At 39.1% G+C, this 22,289-nt stretch overlaps 1 protein-coding gene across 1 annotated transcript in view; it reads left to right on the top strand.

Moving 5' to 3' along the window:
* Window positions 1-22,289, top strand: part of GSAP (gamma-secretase activating protein) — a gene marked incomplete at its 5' end in the record, with an annotated part of 80,665 nt that overhangs the window by 24,348 nt on the left and 34,028 nt on the right. The window contains 10 exons of the mRNA XM_023751020.1: window positions 3,493-3,597; window positions 3,836-3,895; window positions 4,790-4,833; window positions 5,695-5,780; window positions 10,005-10,082; window positions 11,637-11,714; window positions 15,693-15,785; window positions 15,900-16,117; window positions 17,575-17,644; window positions 18,354-18,436. Coding sequence (XP_023606788.1) covers window positions 3,493-3,597; window positions 3,836-3,895; window positions 4,790-4,833; window positions 5,695-5,780; window positions 10,005-10,082; window positions 11,637-11,714; window positions 15,693-15,785; window positions 15,900-16,117; window positions 17,575-17,644; window positions 18,354-18,436 — 915 coding nt within the window. The remainder of the gene's footprint in view (window positions 1-3,492; window positions 3,598-3,835; window positions 3,896-4,789; window positions 4,834-5,694; window positions 5,781-10,004; window positions 10,083-11,636; window positions 11,715-15,692; window positions 15,786-15,899; window positions 16,118-17,574; window positions 17,645-18,353; window positions 18,437-22,289) is intronic.

Genomic DNA, 22,289 nt, shown 5'->3' with positions numbered 1-22,289 from the left:
AACCTCCCCATTGATCCTGCCTTGAGTGTGATAGGGGGTGTGCCCCAACCCCTCAATCAGCCCTACCCTGAGCGTGACTGAGGGTGGCATCACAACCTCCCAATCCGCCCTGCTCTGTGCATGACATGGGGCTGCGCCCCAACTCCCCAATCAGCCCTGCTCTGAGCCCGACCAGGAGCTGCACCTAGGGATTGGGCCTGCCCTCTGCCACCCAGGAGCAGGCCTAAGCCAGCAGGTCGTTATCTCCCTAGGGTCCTAGACTGCGAGAGGGCACAGGCCGGGCTGAGGGACCCCCCATTCCCCCCCGAGTGCACAAATTTTTGTGCACCGGGCCTCTAGTATATATTAATTTGCTGCTTTTGTTTTTGCTTTTGCATAATATATCATGGGTATCCTTACAGGCTTCTAAATAAATATATAACTTTTTTCTTTGATTTTCTATCTATAGATACATATACATATATAATAAATGGGATCATAACATCTATGCTGGGGTTTTATGTAGTTTAATTTTCTTTTATTTTTTTGCTTGTTTTCCACTTCTCCCTCACCTTCTCACCTTTATTTTTGTTTACAACCTGGTATGTATCCTATCATACTTTTCTCTGTACGTCTGTTGTCTCTCATCCTCACCCCTAACACACGTAGGGGTTTGTTTATTGTTTGCGCCTTCCTCACTCACCTTTGTGGAATGACCAGTGGGTCACCTAGAATAGTTCCAACTTACTGTCTTTAGAAGTACTTAATGTACACAGTTTTCAACCATTTTCCCACAGATGTACATTTACTTGATTACCAACTTTTTTTATTTGTTTGCATTAGAAATTGTCTCAAACATTTTTGTGTCTATAGCTTTCCATATTTGGTACACATATTTCGGGGTTAAATCCTCAGGTATGGATAATTGGGTTGATGCTTTAATAAATGTCAATAGATTTTGCCAGATTGCTTTTCAAAAAAATTGTAACAATTTACAGTTTTCAAGCAAAGTATAACAAAACCCTTTTCTCTATCCATACCATTAATAGGTGTATTTGTCTTTTTAAAAAAAATTCCAATTTGGTGGGTATAAGTTGATATTAATTTTTTAGTCTAAATTTCCTTTGTATTAGTGAGTTTGAGCATCTACTATGCTTATTGGCTATTTGAATTTTTCTAAACATTGCTTAGTTGTTTTTTCTTTTTCTATTTTTCTACTGGGTTGTCTTTTCTTGACAATTTGTATGTGATGTTAATATCTTCTTGTTATTTAAAATGTCCTTCAATATCTAAATCAGCATCAAAATAGTGTTTGAAGATTTTAATTTTAAAGCTATGTGAAGAAAATTGAAATGGAAAATCACATTTATTAACATGTATCTACTATTGATTGCCTTATATCAAGAGGCCAGGCTGGAACATGACCATCTATGGTTAGAAAAACATGTGTGGCTAGAGCTCTGGGCCACCAGTGACTCAGTGGATGGGAGGGCAAGATCATGGCCAGTGGTCAGAGAGGAAAGAACAAGGCAAGATCCCAAAGCCTGTGATGAGAATTTAGGGGAGAGATGTAAGTAAACAAGCAGGGCTCAGAAGCTGGGAGCGGCATAGACCAAGGACTGGCTGCTTGGAAGAGGGTTTGGGAGCCAAGAAGACACTGCAGAGACAGCGAGGGCAGCGGGCACTTGTCAGCAGCCCAGAAAGGCTTCTCCCTGCCCAGAGGGTGCAGCCTCAGCATCCGTGGTCCATGTGTGCCCTACGGTGAGAGGCACTTTTGCCTTCATTCTTAAAGGCTTAGACCACAGCTTCTTGAGGCAGTGTGCGGCTCCACACATTCCTCACATTCCTGCGTGATGGAGGTGGTGTTATACTCATTCCATTTTTACAGGAAATAACAAAACCAAGACTCAGAGATGACATCGCTCTAGAGATGTGAACCCAGGTTGCCACACTCTGGTAATGAGGTTCTTGTCAGTATATACCTTTTTTTTTTTTTTTAAAAAAAAAACACACACCATATTTTTATTGATTTCAGAGAGGAAGGGAGAGGAGAGAGATATAATCATTGATCAGTTGCCTCCTGCATGCCCCCTACTGGGGATGGAGCCCTGCAACCTGGACATGTGCCCTTGACAGGAATGAAACCAGGTCCCCCTACACTCTATCCACTGAGCCAAACCAGCTAGAGCTTGTCAGTATATACCTTTATCTGAAAGAGTTCCCAAATCTACCTGAACCTAACATTTTTCAGGAAAATGGAAGCAAGATGGCTTTCCAAGGTTTAGAGACAAACAGGCCCTCTTGGATCTTTTCTCCAGTGACACTTCCCTCGCCTCTGGTCATCGGCAAGCCAGAATCAGAGGTGCACGATTCTGCGTGCCCTGTGCCTTCCCCAAGTTCCAAGTTAGCCTCAATCGCAAAATCCCTGTTAGGGTTAGAGAGGGTTTAGGCATGAAAATGGATATAGAAGCATCGGACAGACCGTCCAACCCAGAGGAAGGCAGAGGAGGGCGGGTAGGTAAGAGATCAACCAAAGGACTTGTATGCATGCATATGAGCATAACCAATGGACATAGACAGTAGGGGGTGAGGGAATGTGCTAGGGGGTGGGGGCAGCAGGGGAGAGGTCAATGGGGGAGAACGGAGACATAAGTAATACTTTAAACAATGAAGAATTTAAATTAAAAAATAAATAAATAAAAAAGAGAACAAATTATTACATTAAAAAGAAAAAGAAAATGGGCCATTCTATGTTCCCTTTTTTCTCTCTCACTTCTACCTCAACCTGTCTACATTCTTTACTCATCTGTCCCGATATAGATCACTTTTGCTACATAAAGCATTTTGAGGGATGTGAATACTTAATTCCTTGCATTAAACCTGTAATATCCTTGGCAATACACATACCTTATCTCATTTTCCTTTATTTGAATAAGCATTCCTTGAGAACTGTTACGTGCTAGAAACAAGGCATTGAGAATAGGAAGGTGGCATAGAGGAGTGCATATCACTGGGGAGACTTAGAGGATTCATTAAAATGTAACTAACAGGAGCCTGCCAAAGTGCCATAGGAGTACAGAGGTGGGAAGCTTGGCCTTGGTCTTGAGCCTGAGTTTTCCCTTGGCAGCCCAGCTTCTGTGAAGGCCCCGTCAGCAGAGACCCGAGTGGGTTATGTCCAGAACAGAAAGCTCTGGCTCTTCTATTAACTTAGCTATTGACCTGTGCTAGGTGTGGCCTTGCCTTCAACACCACCAGCCTGTCTGTTAAAGTAGGAATGGAGTAAAATCGTATATTATAAAGTGTTTGGGAAGAGCAAGTAATGAAATGATGCCTTAAATCTTTTCTAAAAAGACTTGCCATATGTATGTGTTGGGGTGGGGGGAGGCTGCTAAAAATAAACTGTGGAAATATTTACATGTATTAGTCAGATAAAATATGCAAATTAACAATGAATTTCAGATCTTTTTTCTTTGAAAATAGTTACTTATTTCTAAAATCCTTTTGCCTCTTTAGGTGATTAAAAATTCTGGCAATGTCCCAAAAGAGAGAATAGCAGAGGATTTTGTTTGGGCTCAATGGGATACGGCAGAGCAGAGATTATACTACATTGACCTGAAGGTAAAAGCTAGTCCAGTGGCCCTCCTTTTTATAGGTACAATTGAATTTTGACATTATCGTTATTGTAATTTACTAGTGACTGCATTTTCATTGATGGTTTATTAAAAATAATGAAAAGCTTTTCATTACTTTTTGCTTCTTGGCTGCTTCTTTCTCTCTCATGCTCTTTTGTTTTTTAACTCGTGTTTTTGTTGGTTTTAGTGGGATAAAATGTCATTTATTTGGTTTCCTCTTTTAGAGATCAAGGAGTACCTTAAAATGTATCCAGTTTTGTGCTGATGAGAACTTTAACCTAATGGTAAGTCCAGATAATGACTGGGCTAGAGGAAAATTTTTAACATGGTGCTGCCCCCTTTAAAAGAGAATTGTTATTAACAGCATTTTAGCACACTTGATGTGCTATTTGTCAGTTGTGTGAACAAGTAAAATAGTTCTTGCCATCTCAAGGCTTCACCACTATAGCAATTGCAATGAATATACATAGGAAATTTCTGATAACTGAATGCTTCACATGAAAGAAACAAGTGTAAGAGTGAGGATTAGTAGAAGGAAATAGGTGTGGTCTTATAAGTCATTGATGCCAAAGGATTTATGAAGTTGGAGGATTTGAGAATAAGGTCAGTGAGAGGGCATAGTTTAATTAGTAAAAATCTAGCATGACTCCTGAAAAAGCTATGTGGAATGCTACCCTTGGGGTGAGGAGTCATAAATATTTTTATCTGTAATGAACAGTACATTATTATTCTTCCTGATGAGGACTGATATTGGTCTAGATTGGCATTATACCATTATAAGAATTCATTTATTCCTCCTGCATCCCTCCCCTCTCCCCCTTTTTGACTCATCCACACTCCTGCTAAAGACACCAGTTCTTTCCTTATGTGGTCATCTGTGTCTTGTAGAAGTTTACTCCCTTTAATTGGCTTATTATATAATCCATTTATGATACTCAAATCTGAAACAGAGTTTGCCAAATATTAGCCCTTTGAGAAATAAATATAGGTGAATCTTGTGATTGTAGTAAGCTCCAAAATATTCCCGATGGGCTTTCTGTGCTGTGTGTCTTCAGGATAACCTCTGAAGACAATGATGGTTAAATGGGCTGTTCATCATTAGGTGAGCACAGCAGTGTCAGGCTTCAGCACTATTGTCACTGAATGTCATTTTTTGTTTTCTCCTGACTTTTTGACAGTTTGAAGCACCTTTGGACATATCATTAAGTGACTCAGGATTTAAGTAAGTTGTTCAAAGATTTCTCTTAATTTTCATAGACACTTGTGGGCAGAATGGTTATATTTATGCCTAATCTATGGCATGTAGACAAAAGGATAGTCAGACATTCCATGTCTTCTCTTATCCTCTGTTTTCTGTAGGGAATAGAAACAGCTTTGTCAAGCATGAACACAGGGTGTTTGCATGTAAAGCCAATTGTGCTGATTTTTGTAGCCCTTTATTTCTGTAGCTGTCTCTGCCTAGTTTGATCCACGGAAGTACGCTTCTCCCTGTGATTCAATAAAAGGAGTCTGTGAGTCAGAGACAGCACATTTAAATCAAACATAAAAACCCTTTTCTGTAGACATCAAAGAGTTCAGTCCACTTGTAGCTCAACTGAATCTATTGAGTTACGTCTTTTCTGTTTTCCTTTTTACACAAAAGGTGATTCCCACCCCCCCTCACAGACTATTTTAGTAAAAACATGAAAAACTAGACACAACACCATCAGTGCACAGAAAAAGGAAAGTCTTCTTGAATTAGAGCAATGATAATCCCAAACTATTCAATGTTTTACTAACTTTATTTCATCCTATATAAATGTCCAGTTGCGCTTATTTTGAAACATATGCAGTCCTGTAAATCAGAAAAAAATGGAAGTTGAAAATAATTTTTTTTCTGTTTCCCAGACCATATCATTAATGTACCATGTATTTTTTTTTAAAAAATAACTGTTTTATGGAGTTTTTAAACAAAAGAACGTATATACCTAAAATTTTCAGGGACATGTCTCTACTTCTATAGGTATATTTTAGTGGTTACTATCCTTTGCAAGGGAAGTTATTTTTAAATGCATTCAACATTTTTTGTCTTTTATGTTCTTAGACTTGTCAGCTTTGGATGTGGTTATCTTCAAGATCAAGAGAAGTTATGCAAATACCCGACTCTGTGCGTTTTTACCAACCGTACAGGTAGAACCAGCGTTGCATTTACCAATCTGTTCAACTATACTTGAGTTCTATACAAAGCGTAGTCATTGTTTATTTGTATGGATCTTGAAAGTGAAATATAATGGCCACATTTTTCTATAAGTAATCATTTGGATTTTTATATAACAGATTACTTTCTCCGTTATAATTTTATAAATCTGCTAGCTATATAAAATAAGCTATACTAAACAGGGTTATTGTTTTAATAGTTATTTTTGTATTATTGTTTGAACAGAGGAGATAGATTCACATTTAATCAGCCTACTGCTTCATCTTTAACAAATAGCACAGTGATGGAGATGCTTCTTGCATCAGACTTACTGATGTCTTTGGGTTCTAAACCTATGAACTTAGCTGCTTTAAGTGCCATGCTATATCCTGCTGAGCTAATAATAAAGCTTGACATACAGTTGTTAGTGTACATCTTCTGTCTCTTAACACCTGTATACTGCAGGTGGAGAAAATAAAAAGGGGGGGGGAGTATACCTGAAAATGAGAGGAAGGGAGTATGATTACATGAACAAACCTGGTGCGAAAAATTCTCATTGATCTCAACAATCATAAATGATCAACTCTAATAACGAAATCTAATAGCCATTTTTAATATTCCAACTTGAGTGGAAATTTGCCATGTGAGTTAAGTAGTGCTTGTATTACAGCTAGAAATGGGCCTCATCTCCCCTGATTGCTGAAGGGGTGGATTTCTTGTAATACCCAGAGAAAAGGAATTTTCTGAAACTAGCACGGGAGAACGAATGATTTCTATTTGCGTGGACGTACATCCCCGGGTTTCCAAAGTCCCATTTCCCTTTGCCCTGTCATAGAAGTGTAGCTGGGGCTTCAGCAGAGCTAAAATCAGAGCCAGTGCCCAGCGTTTCCTTCCCATTTGGAGCCAGGTCCTACACAGCATCAGGCTCGCTTAGCTTGTGTTCCCCACTGCAGTCCATCGGTCCACGGCATGTGGGGGTCCACATGGCCCTGGGCCCCACAGGCAAATGCAAGAATACTTCACAGGTGACATTGTGAACTTTATTTGCACCAGGTCAGGACGGATATAATGTCAGGATGTCCTAATACTAGTGATGCTATGTTTGGTCATTAGGTTAAGTGGAGACCACTGTCTGTCTTCCTTGTAAAGGTACATTTAAACTTTGCGTTAGTAATCTGTGAGGTGATACTTTGGCATCATGTGACTATCCTACTCCTTCACAATTTCTCACCTGTTGGTTTTAAGATTCATTGATGTGTATTCACTGAAGTGTTTTAAGTGGGCAGAGATAGGATTGGATATGTAGTTTTTTCACCGTGGCTGCTGTGTGAAGAATGAGTTAGAGGAGGCAAGAGAGGTTGTAGTTGTACATTTGAGTTGAAACTGCTTAAATTAGGATGGGCAGTAGAGGTAGAGAACTGGATGGGTTTGAAATGCATTTTGGAGATGGAACTGAGAAGACTTGCAATAAATTAGATAGGAATCATTTTTAGATTTCTGGCAAATAGGTGAACAGTGGTGCCGTTTACTGACATACACAATCATTTTAGGCTTTTATTCTATGAAGGTTTTATTCCTTATTGTTTTATTCCCACAGGAATGTCTCATGAATAGTAGCAGCTATAATTTTTAATGGGCCATCTATGACATATGTTATTTAATAAAATGTTAGGTTCATCTGGCAGGAGATGTGAATCTGTTTTTCCTTTCTCAGTGGTGTCTGGGAGAGTAGAAAATGAGCCTTCCTCTTCACAGTCAGCTTTGAAATAGAAAAAAATAAGCCTGTTTCAAATGCGATGCTTCCAGATTTAATCTGAAACATGACAGAGAAGCAACTTTTTGGTTTTTGACTAATAGGTTGTCAGTTCATGGATTTCCCAAATTACTTTTCAAAAATGATTTTGTTTTTTACCTTTGTGCTTAAACAAGAAACAAACAAAAACCGATTTCAGTGAAGAGGATTGGAGAAGGGAGCAACTAGTCTAATCGCTACCTGGCTTCCTCTATAGTAGCTTCATTTTCCAGAAAACATGGTTCATGAAAGGAATGCCAATGGCCTCAGGGCCTTCTTTTAACTATTTACATCAGTGATGATACTATGATATTTGATGTTCAGTTGTCACATATTTGTCATTGGGAGCTACTTGCCCTTTCACCATTACTTCTTACATTTTGGAAAACCTTTATGCTGAATCTACTGCCCCGAGAAATGAAATTCGAGAACTTCTGAGGAATTAGACCGTAGAGATTAAAACCCGGATGATGGGGGATGCTCCTGAGAGTTGATGGTGGGCGAAAGTGCTGCTGGTCAGGCCACGTATGTTCTAAGATTATGAGTTCATATAGATTTTTCTAATAAGTTTCTATGGTGGGAGGGCAAATCAGAGGAAAGAAAATATTCTCATTCCTTTCCTAGCTGATAGTCAGCTTTGAAGCTCGACTGAGTGCACTCTTGTGCGTCCTAAGTCAGTGGCTGTGATTCTTTTTCGTGTACCACCTACTGGGAGGTAGTGAGGGGCGAAAAGTGTAAATTCTCCTTCCTGTAAGCGTTGTCCTTCACAAGTTCCCAGAATTAGGCCTGTGTTTTAGCATTTAGAATTAGAGCCTATTACAATGAGATAATTTCCCTTGGAAAACTTTATCCATAATAGCTTTCATTGTCCAAATGGCTTCCCGAAGGCTAGCCAGCTTGGAGATGTTATCTTCATCATTGATGAATATTTATTAAACATCTCTGCAGACACCCTTAAGAGCATGCTTTGTTTTTTCAAACTGTGACTTTCCCCAACTTGTAGATAGAAGCAAAATTATTCTGGAATAATAATATTGATAGCAGCTAATCTTTATCTCACTTAATTCTCACGTATGAAGTAGGTTCTGTATTTTATTTACAGATGCGGAAACTGAGGCTCAGAGAATTTAATTAATTTGCCTCGGGCAAATTTAAAAATTACTGATGTCTGGGTCTCACTCCCGGAGATTCTGATTTAGTTGATCTAAAGTGAAGCCTGGGCAGAGTGCTTCATGGGACTTTTGCAACTCTCATAATTATTATTTTTGCTTATGCTTTAGTATAGCATTACTTTTATTCTTAGTGAATCTGTTGTAATTTTGAAGAAAAGTTATATCATTGTTTACTCGGTAACCATAGTAGTAATTTTATATCTTACAGAATTGTTATTATTTTAATCTGATAAAGTTATTCTTTTTTGTTTAAGTTATTGCAATAAAATGTAACAGTAGTCTTAAATGTCATTGAATATAGTCACAAATGCTAGGTATTATAACAGAATCCTTAAATAACCTTATGGGAAATGGACTTTTTTTTCTACCCTGACTCTTTCATAGAGGAATTAGTGGAGTTCATGGAGGAAACAGTGGGTGGTTCATTGCAGCAGGGTAATGATTGCATTCACACATCTAGTTAAACGTTAGCTTGGGGACTAGAACTTTCCAGACTCTTTGTCAAGTTGCTTTCCACCTGGAAAATCTCCTATTTCAGTTAATCACATAAACATTAGCATCAGAATGAACTATCAGTTTAAGCATGATTCCCTCATTTGTAGGTCATCGATGGACTTTATCTAGTTGTCCACATAGCAACAGTTGTTAGAGGTGATGTACAGTTTCACACACATTGAAAGAGGTGGGAAGACCAAGGGTGTCCTGGAGTGGTGGACAATGCAGGTGTACAGGGCTCTCCTTCAGCCTTGGGCCAAGGCCCTCAGTGACACAAATAAGGGTGGGTAGGGGGAGGGGGTTGGGGGCTCTCATATTACATTTGCTCTTATTGCTCCATAAGATTGCCGAGTTCACCTCTTATTCTAGGTAACTAAGAAGACTGGAAACTTCCCGTGAAGAGGAGATACATTTTGATATAGTAGGGTCTTTAGCTATTAGCAATGACTGGAAGGCAAGCTGGATTGGAGGGCAGGACTATACGTGTGTATTAGGAGAATCTCATGAAACTTTGCAAACTTCTCTAGTCTCCCATAATTTCATACACAGGAGTGTGTCTCTATTCATACATTGTGTATAGTGTGTGCTGAGTAATGGCTGAATTGAAATTTCTTAGCAACTTGTTATAGATCATTTCTAGAGTTTGGGAATAATCTAGGAGGTAAATTGAGACAAGACATCAAAAGGAATATAAGTAAGGTTAAGTGGTTTAGGAATCTTTTTGTGTATGATTCTACTAAATACCTTCTAATTTCTAGGAAGTTTATGTGTGTGCTATAGCCCGAAGTTTGACTCTTGGGAACAAATCACGTATTCAGTGTTTTACTTTCATAAAGGTACTTTTCATTTACTTTGTGTTTTACTTTCACATAATCACTTTTTCCAAATAGTAGCAAATTTGATAGATTTTAGTATTATTGAATACATTCTATACCAGTATACCTATATAATACGTTTCCTGAAGAAATTCACTGATGAATATTAAGTTAGCTAAATATTTTTATATATTATAGACTTTTTATCCTGACCAATATATTTTTCTAGGTCTGTAGGTCAATCCTAATGGACATATTTCCCCAAAGTGTGTTTGTTTGCTTTTCTTTTATTACTAGTTGGAAAATGTTGGTAGATTTAGCTTACAAACATACCTAAGGTTTTAGTTAAAAGCTTCCATGATCTCAGACTTTAACAGGTCTAAAACCTAAGATATTTCATTTCACATACCTGTTATCCCCAAAATTGATATGTCAACAGCCAGCCTAGGGAGCAGGAGTAAAATGTGCAACCTCTTCCAGTCCTGTCATTGCTCACAGTGTGTCCTTTAATAGTTTTAGTCTGATCAATGCTAAGGAGTATTTATTTTGCTTATTTGGATCCTTAAACATTGGTTTTTATGTAGTACATACTGTAGGTGAAGTTAAAAAAATTTAAAGATGGGTGTTTTTTTCCAAAATTGAAAATATATTATGCCAGGTCACACCAGTTTATTATTCTGCAAGTGGGCCTAATATTTCTTTCAGAAGTTAGAGATCAAGGCAAGAAAGTTTAATAACTTACTTGATAGTGAAGAAAATGAAAGTACCTTCAGAACTAGACATATATACATGCTTTACTAGTGTAAGGTTAGTATGTTGTGAAAAGTTTCATACATTTTTCTAATGATTAATGATTAAAACCAGTAAATATGCCCCAGCCAGTTTGGCTCAATGGGTAGAGTGTCCTGGGTTTGATTCCGGTCAAGGGCACATGCCTGGGTTGTGGGCTTGATCCCTAGTACAGGGTGTGCAGGAGGCAGCCAATCAATGATTCCCTCTCATCATTGATGTTTTTTTTAATCTCTCCTTCTCTCTCTTCCTCTCTGAAATCAATAAAAATATATTAGAAAAACACACTAAAAAACAAGTAAATAAAACTTTTCTGAGATTAAGAGGAGTTAGAAAGTGGAGAGTGAAGCCTAAAACACTAAGTTTAGTAGATAGCCTAATCCAGTCTACCTCGAAGTGGTATTCCGAAATGACTCAGGAAGTCTCAGAGGGTCTTAATGACTTCAGGAGTGTGGAGTGAGCCTTGAGGCACCAGGGCCAGCGAGCCAGCTGGTCTCCTCCGTCTCTTGGATCCTTAAGTAGATTCCTTTGGATCATTCCCTCCCAGCACAACCTACCTGTTAAGGTCTGAGGTTGTAATAAGCCCAGAACAACTACTGGAATGTGACTGCACTCAGGTCACCTACCCTTAACGCTGCCTTTGGGAGAAGGATGGGAACCATGAAGTCTAGAAGTCAAAGCTGCTTGCTTTATCAGTGTCACAGGCACTAAAGTTGAGAGTATTACAGAGTCACTGCCTTAGGTGGCATTCAGCTCTTTGTTTCTTAACGTGTTCTCTCTCCACAGGGTACAGCAGGACCTTCACTGCTGCTCTTGGGAGTGCGCCCTCACGGGTGACAAAGGGCATTACTTTCCTTAACCTTGGTGAGTGAGGGAGATGGGCAACTCTCCGCTCTGAGCCATCCTTCCAGTACTTGTTATGCCCCAACCTCTACGTCTCATCTTCTTCTCTGTCCATCCCATCTTCTCATGCCTCTATGGGACTTAGATTGCAATGACAATCACTGTCCTTTTTGAAATCTGGTAGGAGAAGGTTTTCTAGGGAAGCACCCAACTCCATCAGCCTTTATGGGGGTCTGAGGTGAGCACGAATTTCTCTTTTTAGAGAACCCACACTGTGAGCTTCCTCATGTTTGCAGTAGCAATCATAAAAGCCATTTTGTTAGTGTAAAATGATGACAGTGAATGAGCTGTTCCCTAAAAGCCTGTGAGCAGTAATACATCATGTTGGCCCTTGATTCTAGAGGACAAAGGCATTTGGGAAATTGTCCATTCCCTGTTGCTAATTGCTAAAAGCTTCCAAGTCCCACAAATGATTAATGGATCCGCTTAAGTGAGTTGTTTTTCATTGAGTAAATATGGTAAGTGGAACTTGAGTTCTATTAAGGGAATCTGTGAAGAAGAAAATAAAGAAGGGGTTTATTGTTTCTACTGGGAAAGTGGCTTTTCCATGCTAATTGGTATATGGGGCACAAACAGGTTAGCACAGAACTGTTGCTTGCCTACATATGGGACATGGCATAATATTTAAAAAGGAAAAGCTGCCCTACCTTTTGGCTCAGTGGATAGAGTGTCAGCCTGCAGACTGAAGGATCCCAGGTTTGATTCAGGTCAAGGGCACCTCGTGCCTTGGCTGCATGCTTGATCTAACCGGGCACGTTCAGAAGGCAACCAATTGATGTGTCTCTCTCACATAGCTGTTTCTCTCTCTCTGTCTCTCCCCACCCTTCCACTCTCTTTAAAAATCAATGGAAAAAAATATCCTTGGGTGAGAATTAACAAAACAAAAAAAAAAGGGAGGGGGGAAGCTACTGTCATGACAAAGGTTTAGGAAGGTGTGATATGAGAGAAGCGGGCAAAGTGAGAACCAAAATGACAAGAATGTTCATAAAAAGATTTTTATTTTGAGTAATACTATTGGTGAGGTAAGACATCTTATGCTATGTTGGCCAGTATGTGGCAGATTTTATGAGCTCTGAACCTGTGGGAAATGGCCTTAGAGAGGCCTGCTGCTTCCTGTGGTAAGAGAGATAAATATAAGATTTCTTGGGACTAGGACTTGATTCTTATCAGCATCCCATCTAAAGAGCAACTCGGGGAAACTTTCCACTAAAAAAGCATCAAACAAACCCCAACTTAGCATTTTGTGAGGTCAAAGGCATTCTCCGCCCCCCCCCTTTTTTTTTTTACCCTGGAATGACTCTTGAAAAGGGCAGGCATGATTTAATCTCTGGTCTTCAGAATGTGGAGAAGGCAGAAATACTAGAGCTTTGTGAAAATAGGCTGTCTTACATAGGTCATCTTTCCTTCGTAAACACATTTTATAGGCTCAAAATTGTACTTGACTAAAACTGTTCTAGAGGTAATTTTTATGACAACAATATTGCTTTTTTGAGTGATGTATTTTTTTGCTGTCAATTGCATGCAATTTCCCTAAATTGCCACCGTGCTAAAAGGGCTTATATTGATTGAAATTTTAAAAAATAGAGTTTAGGGGAAATTTTCAATGAACTCCTAAGCACCACTATATAAGCAATATGTTTATAAATAAAAAGCTTCCATTTAAAAAATGAATACTATATGCTATTTTACTTAAGTTATCTTGACTATTACAATAATTTTGCTCAGTGATGATAATCAAATTGAGGCTCAGAAAGGCTGAGATGTATATCCAGGCTTCTTCTTCTTTTTAAAATGTTTTTAATGATTTCAGGGAGAGGAAGAGAGAGGGAGAGAGAGATAGAAACATTGATCAGTTGCCTCCTGCAGGCCCCCTACTAGGGATTGAGCCTGCAACTCGGGCATGCGCCCTGACCGGGAATGGAACCAGTGACCTCCTGATGCATGGGACAGTGCTCAACCAACTGAGCTACACCGGCTGGACTGCCCAGGCTTCTTTTAGTATCTCTTATCAGGAGCACTTTTATAGTTTATTTCTTTTGAAAACAGTCACCATAAATTTTGGGCTTAAAACAACAAAACATTCTCTTATGGTTCTGAAGGTCAGGATGCTAAAATCAACATGTGGACAAAAATGGCTTTTTCTGGAGATGCCAGGAAGAAAGGGTTCTTTGCCCCCTACAGCATCTAGAGGCTAGCATTTCTTGGCTTGTGACCACATCATTTCAGTCTCTTTCATCACATGACCTTCTCTTCTGTAGTCAGATCTTCCTCTTATGGAAACATTTGTGATTACACTGGGTCCACTGGGTAATCCAGGATACTGTCCCCAGCTCAAGATCCTTAATCACATCTACAGGATCCCTTTTATACCTTAAGGTAACATATTCGTAGGCTCTGGTGATTAGCGCTTGAACATTTGGAGGCCAGCTTACCACAGATACTATTGTTATTTTTGGTGAGACGGTAATTCTTTGTGTGAGAATGTCCTGCACATTGAGCGATTTAACATCCCACTCACCGAATGGCAGTAGGGATGAATCCCCCTGCACCCCAATGATTGTGACAACCCTAAACACCTTCAGATATTTCCAAATGCCCCCTCTCCCAGGGACATAGTGCCATCCTAATGAACCGGTTAGCATAGGTCATTGGATGCCTAAACCCTTACCACTGTACCCTACTATATTATTATTTATGTTTTTCTCCTTAAGGTTTGCCATAATTATATTATTGCAACCATTTGTGCTAAGCATTTTAGCATCATTTGATCCATGGTGACTGGTTAGAGTTTTACATCTTCTTTCCTTTCCTTTGCATAGAATGCCTTCTATGCAAATGATTAGCACATATTTATTTGCTTCTTTGGAAAATAAGATTCCAGCTGGCTCACTTGTAATTTAAATGTTTCATCTGCATAATATTTACTACAATCATGTGAATTTCTGTTTTCCTAAGATCCTAGAGAAAATATTGGTATTTCTACCCTCCCATTCTCCAGAAATGTACTTTTACACTTTGACTCAATCTGCGTACAAATATTCTTGGTACAAAAATATCTAGTGCAGGGACCAGGAAGGTGTGAATTCTATAGAGGCAGCGAGCTATGCAAAGAAATAAACTAGTACTTCATAATGTGTCAGATGCCTGCAGAGATTGTTTTTTTTAAAAAAATATATATTTTATTGATTTTTTACAGAGAGGAGGGGAGAGGGATAGAGAGTTAGAAACATTGATGAGAGAGAAACATCGATCAGCTGCCTCCTGCACACTCCTTACCGGGCATGTGCCTGCAACCAAGGTACATGCCCTTGACCGGATTCGAACCTGGGACCCTTGAGTCCTCAGGCCGACACTCTATCCACTGAGCCAAACCGGTTTGGGCAGCAGAGATTGTTTTGATGAATATCAATTTAAAGATTCTCTGAACTAAATAATGATGATGATGACAGTGATAAGCATGACTATGATGATGGTGATGGTGAGTGGGTAAACATGGGAAACAAAATCTTAGAACTTCCCCAAACTGGCAGAAACTTTGAAGGAAATTCCCATGATAAGCTATTCCCAATTTATCAGATTAAGGAATAATTCATGTTGCTTAATTTTTTTCTTTTCTTTTATTAAAAATTTTTTTCTATTCTAATTAGCTCCCAAAGATCATTTAGAATTATATAAAGCCATAATTCACTTAGAAACAAAACTATAGATCAAATTAAGGTAACCATAGCTAAAGGTCTGAGTAAAATTAGCCACAGATAGAAATAAATGAGAGCTGGCTGTAAGATGGGATGTATTGACAGCAGACAGCTTATTACCACATTGACCAAAGCTTTTGTTTTAAGAGATTAAAAAAATAGGAATACCGTGAAGTCTTGGGCTTTATCTGTGTCTGTACAGCGTTTACCACATGTAGATGACTTCCGTCTTTCTCTTCTACAGACTATTACGTGGCTGTTTACTTACCTGGTCATTTCTTTCATCTACTTAACATTCAGCATCCAGACCTGACCTGCCACAGTCTGTTTTTGACAGGTATGGCTGAAGATTTCCCCGCAAGAACATGATCCGTTTGAATTTGTTGACTTGAATGTTTATGTTTGGGTAAGAAAGCTTCCTTTTACTTGCTGATCTTTTGTTTTGGGCCAGGAAACAATGAAGGGATGGATATGCTACCTCATGGGCCTCTGCAGTCACTGTCGGGGTCCCTGGTGCTGGATTGGTGTTCTGGGAAGCTCTACAGAGCGTCCCTCAACCAGTCCTATTTGTTACGGCTCCTGTGGGACACACGGCCAGACTGTGAGAAGATGGCCGTGTTGCACTGCGTGCTCTCATGTGGCCGAGACCCGGAGTTTCTGGAAGCCCAGGTGGGGGCATAGCTTAAGTTTAAAAATTGGCAAATAGACAGTATCAGATGTATTTATTTAGTGGTTGAACATGAACAGAAGCTATGTTTGTTTGTTAGCAATTGATCAAGGTTTATGTCTTCATCCTGACTTGAATTTTTCTCTTGTGCTCCTTTTTAATGGATCCCAACCAGACCTCAGAGGGTGCCGTCTGTTCTTTTGACTCCTCTTTTTTTGATATTGTGAATGAATGTTTAGCTACATCAGTAACATTCTAAGGAAGTGCTCCGTAAATAATGAGTTTCTCAAATATCTATTTTTTCACCTGTTCTATATTTGGAGTATATTGCCAAATGGACTAAACTCTGGTGGCATATATTTTATTGAAAATTACATTTAAATTTCACATAATAGTTTACAAAGCACCTTTACACATTCTGTCATTAAATTTTACAGTTCCTGCGAAGTCAGAGACTTAATTGGCACCAATGGGTGGTTGGTTAATTGAAAAACAGATATCTTAAACATTTTATTTTAACCTAAAGCATACAAATGTACATTTATTCACCTATCTTCTGATGTAAATGAAAGCCCTTTATTTGACTGTCAGCTAATTGAAGTTCAAAATCATTTGTCTTACATTACACACACTAGTAATGTGTTGTCTCTTATTCCTGTTAGTTTTTTTCTTCTTTTCCTACGGAGAGCAATAATTTCAAAGCAATGTGTTATATAGGGTATTTTCCCTCCTCAGTCTTTTATAGTCGCCTCACCTATACCTCATTTTTTAGTAAGTGTTTTAGAGTCTTTCCAAAGCATCCAACTTTTGTTGACCCAACAACACTCTTTGCATCCATGGTTTGATTGTCTATGGTAATAGTTTGTTTAATTAGTTGTGAAAATAAATACAATGAACAGGAATAGGTTTGGAAAAAACAAATTATTGGTAGGAATAGAACCATGAGAGTAAATTCTAAGGTAGAGAATGAGGGGCTTTATTCCTCTAGCTGACGAGGATGGTTTTGGAGACTATGGGAGAGCTGTCGACCACAGGATATCCCTCCTCCCTCCCCTCAGAGGACAGCACAGTGCTGTTAAATTGTGTGGCAATGTTCGCTCTGCTGCCTCCAGCTCAGTGGGTTTTACTCCTTTATCCCACAGCTCTTCCCACTGGTTCCTTGCTAGAATATGACCTCCTCTAGCAAAAACAAACATTGGGTGCAGTAAGGTTTATTTGGATTCCAGCCAAGGGCACTTATTAAAAAGACATGTAAAAAGGGTCTCATTTATAATATTGTTTTACCTACACAGGCTTCCATTATCTGTCTAGTCTAGTCTAGTCTAGTCTAGTATAGAAATAAGTATATTCTTAGGCAATTCCAAAATAGATATGTTTCATATATATTTTATACTTCTTTGGTGGTGGGGGCAGGGTGCAGATTTAAATATTAACAGAATTGTCTTCTTACTTTTTAAAGATGATTCAATGGATTTCTGAGAACATCTCTGCCTACTATTCATTTGACCCCATTCAGGAATTTATAATTGGTAGGTGTTGCTCACATTTTAAGTTGGATCCTTGACCCTTTTGCCCGAGGGAAAATACTACACTGATAATGCCTCAACCTGTCAAAATGCTGGTTAGTAGCTTCCCCACCCCCTCTATTGTAGTCAGCAGCTAATTAAATTTCATTCTTTTGTGGTTTTGTGAGAAGCTGTGGCTGTTCAGAGACTGATGAGATAAAAGATATGATTTTGATTCTATAACCAGAGACTGATGAGATAAAAGATATGATTTTGATTCTATAACCTCATCAGTGATTTTTTTTCAATAAAATGTAGCATTTGTTTTGTGTTGGCTGGTTGGATATAAAGTGGTATAATGCCATTTGGATAAATATAAGTGCCTAATTTTTAAAGCAATTCCTACTTTTATTTATTTTTAAACATTGATTTGGGGGTGGGGGAGGGAGAGAGAGGAGAGAGAGAGAGAAAGAGAGAAAGAGAAACCCTTTGGTACACATGCCTATGCTCCAACCACTGGAGCCATACCAGCCAGGATGTCAAATAATTGTTAAAAAATTTATTGTCATTGTCAAAAGCAGAATCTGAACATTCTAATCAGTAGATAAAATTATAATGGTTAATGTTTAGAGGATGACAACTGTTGTTGGTTTGCTCATTTTGGCAAATTACAGTGTCTACTGCCTGATCATTAAACCATGTCTATTTTTTTTCCTTTCAAAAACCTGCTCAGCTTCTTCATATTGGAGCATATACCCAGAGACAAGTAACATGGATAAACTTTTGCCATATTCCTCAGTGCTCACTTGGAATACAGTAAGTTACAGTTTTTGTGTTCCTTATGTAATTGAAATTAACTCACATTTGTGGGTCAGTTGTAGGGCATTCCTGTCACAGTGGCTAAGGCTGTGATTTCATTTTGATTTTGACTGATAAGGAACTGAATTGGCATTTTCTGGCAGAAAAATAATACTTGCTGTTGGCCAAAGGTATTTATAAAATAGGAGAATTGAGGAGAAGGCATAGGATATTTGTTATTCTTCCCACTACCAAACAGACCTAAACCTTTATCATCTTCAAAAGGTATCTTAATTTGATTAGCATCTAGAGTGGATTAAAACATTTCTTGGGGTTTTATAAACAAGGAACATTGGACCACTGCTGTTAATCTGAGTGGTTCTCTTTACTTAGCAGATTAGCACCTTCCTGACCTTGCAAGGAAAATGTGTGATAACTCTAGAGCTTTACAATCAGTAAGTTGGTGACCTTGAGCAAACTCACTCCTTGAACCTTTTCTTCCTGTTGGTGCCGTCTGCCTCCTTTTTAATTAGGGAGCGCCGAGCTAGAGCACGGTTCACTTTCTCTTGAACAAGGTGCAATGAACTGCACTTGGCTGGATGGGAAAGTGCAAAGCAAGCACTGGCTTCCCCCGAAAAAGGTTCTGGTTCTGCTTTCTCTCCTTTCCTATGTAGATGCCAGCCTGCATGCTTAGTCTTGAGGCAGGGAGTTCGGATCAGAAAGGCATTTAGAGAAATAAATTCAATTCTGGAAATAGACCTAGGAAAAGATGCGCCCGGATAACCTGTGACCCTTTCCGTTTTGTACGGAGGCTACTTAAATATCGTCCTGAAGAAAGACACCTTAGGTGTGTTTGATTAAGATCTCAATTTTTGGTATGTACAATGGCAGTGTTTTCCTCCAGGCCCTCTGTTCTTGTCTTTAGCTGTTAGAATTATTAAACGTCCATGCCTCACTGTAGAATTATAAGGGGAAGACCTGAGCTTATACCAGGTCCTCCCTGTTTTGGTTAAGAGCCCTTGTGAATATACATGCAGATGCTGTGGTAATGTGGCAGGAAGTTTGCAGGGTAAGCCACCCGGTCAGGAAATGCACATCTCGGCTTCTTCCGCTCAGCACCCATCGCTCTCTCTCGCTGTCCTGCCCTGTCAGGTTCAGGGTTGGAGGCAGGGACAGGACCTGTAGTTCTCAGGGTTGTGTTTTAAGATGGAGCACATCAGCCTGACAGGCGAGTCTTCACTCTTGCATTTCTCATGGCTTCGTGCGGCAAAGGAGCTGCTGTGGCCATATAAAGTGACATCTTACAAGAAGCACAATGTAAAAAACCCCTAAATTATAACCCCTGGTGTACTAAGCTTATTTTAGGGTTTACCACGTTGCTTTAAGGTTCTTGTGGTTAAAGTAGGTTACCTTGAAGGTCTCTTCTGATCCTGAAATTTTCAAAATCTATGCTTCTCCTTAGCAATGATGCAAATCATTTTTTTTCTTTCTCTAACCTGCAAATGCTCTCATTGCTGCACCCTTCATAAGCACTTGGCACAATAGAAAACATTAATTTCACACTTCTGTATGGAGGCAGATTATTTTTGTGAAATAATTGAATTGGATTTTTTTAAAGATACCTGATAATAGGGTGCTCTTATACATTGATAACCCTAAATTATGCTATACAAACAATTAGCCTTGTTATACCTATTTTAAGGTGTTATTTATAACCTAAAGCTATAGCGACACTTTAATGCTTTTTTTGAAGTGTCCTATGTTGTGAAGCACACAGAAGATTCTTTTCACAGGCTTTTTATTCTCGCAGTGGAGAACTCAGCTGCTTGACGGTTCTAGAAATTTCTCCATCACTACAATCCCTTTCTAAACCCAGTATAACCCAGGACATTTAAGTCCTATCCAAATATCAGATTTTATTTCTACTTAGCATCTTCTGAATTATATTCTCATGTATTATGTACTTTTTTTGGAAATGGAAGATGAATTGACTAATTGAGAGGCTGATATGCTTAATTCACACAGAAACACATTTTGAAAATAACAATGAGTAGAAGGCAATTTTGGAAGTTTATCCTCTTATGGTCAGTATCTGTTTTAATGCTCACTTGTCAGCAGGAGGTTATAATTGGGACTTCCTGAGATGAAGTGCACACCCTTCACAGTTGCCATGTGTCGTAAGTGTTTCCCTCCACGTCCTGCGTGGTTCAGGGTTCGGGTCTGGAAGTGGAGCCGCACACAAATGAAATAGAAAAGACACAAGATAATTTGGGAATATGGGGGACCAGGCGAGCAAGCCCAACTCAGGGAGAAGGACTTTCACTGTGCTCAGGCCTCACCAAGCTTTTATAGTGAGAGGTAAACAAGGTAGTGATTACCATAGTTACACAGTTCTTGTGAGTTTCACTTGTTTTGACCATGGTTACACTTCCTGCACTTCCTCATCCCATTAGCTTTCCCAGATAAGATCTAGGGAGTGTTATAAGGTCAAGCCTAATTATGCTAAGAGGAATGTGCCCTCTAAGCTAGGACTTGTTTGTGACTTTGCCAGCAGGCCAGTCTGAGGCTTAACCCTATATCAGTTTCCCACATCTCACCCTTTTTTTATTATTAAGCTACTATAACTTACACATCAAGAACAAAACTCTGTCTATTAAAACAATAACAATGCCAATCCGTAACCCAAAACATTTTAAAACTTAAGCATAACATTTAAAGAACAAAAAATGTTTTAAGTCCCAATTTCAATGTCCAACAGTTCTGAGTCCAACTTTCAATGTCCAACAGTTCCTTATGTGTACATGTCAGCAATGATGTTTCAGTTCTGGATGGTGGACAAATGGTGGCAATGCAGGTCCGACCCTCTCTGGTTTGATCCTAGGCAACCTGCAGCGACGCACAGCTGATGACTGCTAGCATGGCAAAGTGTCGTCAGCGTCTCCATCTCTGAACTGTCTCTCCTCTTGTCTTCATGGCTGGAGCATTCCTGAGAATTCCTCTCTGTTGCAGGAATCCACATGGTCTTGAAGTTGTTTTCTGAAAATATACAAACATATTCTCGACCGAAGGTTAATAAATGGAATTTTACTTGGGGTCCTTTTTATATTTGCTCAAATGATTTTCCTTTGGCTTATTTTGACACCGTGTGTGTTTTCCTGGGTGTCTTGCTGTTAGCATTACTAATGAAAAAATTTTTCTAGATGTAATTTAGTTACAGGATATTTTTCCTTACATGGTATTTTTCCACTATCCCCCCTTTTTTTGATTTAATTATTAGGAGGATTTTTGGAAAATTTTTATAATGCAGTTTAGATAACTTTAAATTTTAATTTTTTGCACAAAAATATGACTTTTAGTTCATTGCATGTTAAGCAATTTTTCCATGAAATGAAAATTTTGGTTAATACTTCTTGAGCCAATTTTAATCTGAAAACCTGACTGCTATTTTACTGTCAAATTTAATACTCTAACAACAATCTCAGTTTATACCGTAAATATTAATGGAAAGGATTATTTTGCATCCCTGAGAAAGCCCTGAGCATTCCTGGTGTTAGGCTGGATGTAGATATAGGGTAGCTGTTGTCAGCCAAGTCTCTGTTGTCTGGGTACTGATCTCAGCTGGGCCAAGTCTCTTTCTGTTACCTGGGTCCCGATCTGAGCTGGACGTGGGAAGCGCAGCAGCCATGGGGGCAGGAGACCTCCCTCAGAAGGGGCGAGTGTTCAAGCCCCTGCATAGTTGGGGGGGGGGTGAGGATCTGTGCTCCACCTCTGTTGACCCCCAAGTTCTCTTCTGCTGGCCCCTCTGCGACTGTGCCTGTCTTAGGTTGTTCCTCCTCGAGGAATCTTACCCGTCTTTGACTAACCAGCCATC

This window comes from Myotis lucifugus, unplaced genomic scaffold (assembly GCF_000147115.1).
Source record: "Myotis lucifugus unplaced genomic scaffold, Myoluc2.0 scaffold_18, whole genome shotgun sequence".
NCBI classification, from domain to species: Eukaryota; Metazoa; Chordata; class Mammalia; order Chiroptera; family Vespertilionidae; genus Myotis; species Myotis lucifugus.
This window is presented reverse-complemented; position numbering and strand designations above follow the sequence as displayed.